Source organism: Solanum tuberosum, unplaced genomic scaffold (assembly GCF_000226075.1).
Source record: "Solanum tuberosum cultivar DM 1-3 516 R44 unplaced genomic scaffold, SolTub_3.0 scf00049, whole genome shotgun sequence".
Classification (NCBI taxonomy): Eukaryota; Viridiplantae; Streptophyta; class Magnoliopsida; order Solanales; family Solanaceae; genus Solanum; species Solanum tuberosum.
This window is the reverse complement of record NW_006238974.1, coordinates 522,596-525,734: the sequence shown is the minus strand read 5'-3', so window position 1 is coordinate 525,734 and position 3,139 is coordinate 522,596. Positions and strand designations below refer to the sequence as shown.

General features: G+C 35.5%; 1 protein-coding gene across 1 annotated transcript; it reads right to left on the bottom strand.

The window, feature by feature from the left end:
• Positions 1-539: 539 nt before the first annotated feature.
• Positions 540-1,616, bottom strand: LOC107059952 (uncharacterized). Its single transcript, XM_015307067.1, has 3 exons — positions 1,133-1,616; positions 906-1,032; positions 540-815 (listed from the first exon to the last, which is right to left on the bottom strand). Exons 1-3 carry the CDS (start codon positions 1,543-1,545, stop codon positions 621-623), a joined length of 735 nt encoding a protein of 244 aa, XP_015162553.1. The 5' UTR covers positions 1,546-1,616; the 3' UTR covers positions 540-620.
• Between the last annotated feature and the right edge of the window lie 1,523 nt (positions 1,617-3,139).

The window sequence follows — 3,139 nt, the reverse complement described above, 5'->3', positions numbered from 1 at the left end:
TTGTAGATATTGTCTCTCTTTCCCCACCATCAAAGCTTGAGGATAATGAACCACAATACCAAGACTTCTTATTCTAATACGCCTTTTCTGGATAGCCGTAGATTGAACCTCTAATCGGTTCACCAGCACTCTGTTTCCAAAGATTCTCGTTTTCTTCTTGTGTAAATGGTCTGTCCTGACTCTCAAGAGGTAGAGTACTACGATATTCCTGAGATATTCGTATATACCTATCCTGTAATTTTTAAAAAAAACTCTACGAATAAGAATGTAATATATACAAGGAAAAGAAAAAAAGATTAGTTTGAATGTGGTTCTTACATATGTCTCTTAAGCACGTGGCTCAATCCATCTTTCTTCTTCTGTGGAGTTCGTACTCTTCTTGACGTGAGTAACCTTGAACATCTCTGCTACATCTACCGGCCTACCCAACTCTTTTCCTGCAAATAACATATATAGAATATGATCTCATTAATCTCCAAAAAGTACTAATCAAAAAAGAAAAAATATATTTTACTAAATTAAGAAAGTATACCATTCTTTCCTTCCTAGTAACCTAGCTAATAGCTCCACCAGTGTGCAAAGAGCCTCCCTTTTCTGATGCGCGAGCCATCTTCCCAATCTCACTCCTTCTTTTTAAATTTTTCATCAGTACTCCAATGTTTTAGTAACAGTGCCCATCGATCCGGTAACATAAACCCAGGCATTCTGTTTTCTCTCCGACAGTCACAAAATGTGCTAGAAAGCAACTTTGAAGCTTTAAGCTTGAAGTTCACTTGAACGTCATCCTCGTGTTCGAGAGCCCATACATAATATTTCTGTAATAAAAAATAACTAAATATTTATTGTTCAAATGACTAGAGAATTTAAATGTATATGATGTGAATTTAATTTATATATATTCTTACCTTAAATTCATTGAACATCTGCCCTTGGGTGTTAAGTGGAATCGAACTCCAATTCGGATACACACCATTATAGTGAGTTCCGATGCACTTTAAAATAATCTTTGCCATACCCACATCCGAACGTAAGCTGAAATATGAGTTCATTGACAAAGTAGAGTAAACAAAAAATAATCAATCAATTAAAACATAAATAGATAAATGAAAGATAAAACATAATTAAATCATACTTGTATCCTAATGGCTCGATGACGAGTCTCCGAAAATTGTCTCTATCGCCTGGCTGAGGACCATGTGCATCTGAGTGCTGGGTGGTGGGAGTATTAGGCTCTGAGCCATTGAATTCAAGATGAAGATTGGAAAGTCCAATTGATCCACTACTAGTATTGAAAGTATTGCACTGACTAGCACTAGATGATGCTATGGTAGACCCACGACCAAGATGTGAATAGCCCTGCAATGTTTGGTAACCCGAACTAGGTACCACAGTGGGTGTAGATATAGTATAACCAGATTGTGGAGCCACATGAATAGAGGCATTATGTGACTGGTGTGTCGAGTGAGTAGTTGAAACTGAGGCTCGTTTTGAAATATTAACTCGAGAGGGCTCATCAGATATCACGACCCCAGTGGGCCTTCTCATAACATTGGCCTTAACTTTCTTTTTTGGATTAGCGGATTTTTTTTGATTTACCCTTGTCTTTATCTACCATCTATATCAAATAAATATAAAGATTAAAACAAAGTAGTACAAAATAATGTCACAATGTCAAACAAAAATATCAAACAAAGTTATCATAACATAAGGCTTAATCCAAATAGTCTTTCACAATGTCAAACAAACGTTAAAACTACTAAAATATAAAGTATACTCAAATATGAATAGCTAAAAATCCACTAACTAAACATACAAATTGTTATTCATCCTCTTCGGAAGTTTCTTCATCATCTATCCATTCACATGCATCATCTTCGGAAGTTTCCTCCTCATCTATCCATTCATCCTCTTCGAAAGTTTCCTCCTCATCCTCCTCCATATTTGTTGGCATATCTAACTCTTCTCTATTAACTTCTTCTAAAATGTGATCAGGATGCTCCAAATTCATTTCTAACTCAGCATCCACTACTTGATGAACACTTGATATTTCATTTTGATATGCAACATCCAATTCATTCTCAACTTCCACTCGCCCCATCGGTTTTGTTTTGATTACAACCCACCAATCAGACTTATCCCTACGCAACGGATAAGGAGCATAGTACACTTGCTTAGCATTTTGTGCAATAATAAAAGGATCATAAGCCTCATACTTCCTAGTGTGCTTGACTTCAATGATATTATGCTGCTTAAGCTCCCTCGTACCTCTTGAAGTTGGATCAAACCACTTGCATTGGAAAAGTACTATTCTTTTGATTGGCCAACCCGAATACTCCAACTCTACAATCTCCTGTAGGACGCCAAAATAATCAACATTCTCATTTTGATTTCCATCATCACCTTTAACCCAAACACCATTATTATTAGTTTTCTTATTCTTTGAGTGTTTCTCTGTGGCTAATTTAAAACCATTTACGTTATATTGGGACATTGTGTGAACTGTAATCGGTCCCAAGAAATATCCTTGAAAAATTGATCAAATGTGGCGGCATTTTCTGAATTGTAGACCTATATATGGTTAGTAAATTAAAATCAATGTTAGTAGAAAGAAGAGTGCACTAATCTCTTAATAGGTGTATATATTACAACACTTACCCAATTAGTATACCACGTTATAAATGATGGAAACACTTGATCATGACCATATTGGCTCACAAAATAACTGTAGAACCACATTGAAAATACAGTTAGTTTCCTTAATAAAATCGGAGTTGAATATATGTTATTTATATATTTAATTTTCTTACTCTAAGAAGAGTTGGACTTCTGGACAATTCCAAAAGACATGAAGCTCTGCAGATTTTTTCTCCTTTTCGGTAAGTTTGTGCAATGTACGCTTTTTTGAACCCTTACCCGATTGGTTGAAGATTGATAATGATTGTACTGCAGGATCATTCCCAGTAGCATCATGTCGATTAGGTCTGTTTCTCAAACACGACACATAATCATCAAAGTAGTAAGAACAAAAGTGGGATCTTTCTTTAGCTAGATATACTTGAACCATACAGCCCTCCACCCTATGTTTATTCTTAACACCCATTTTAGACTTGCTAATGCTCCTGTAAAATTTTATATTAGA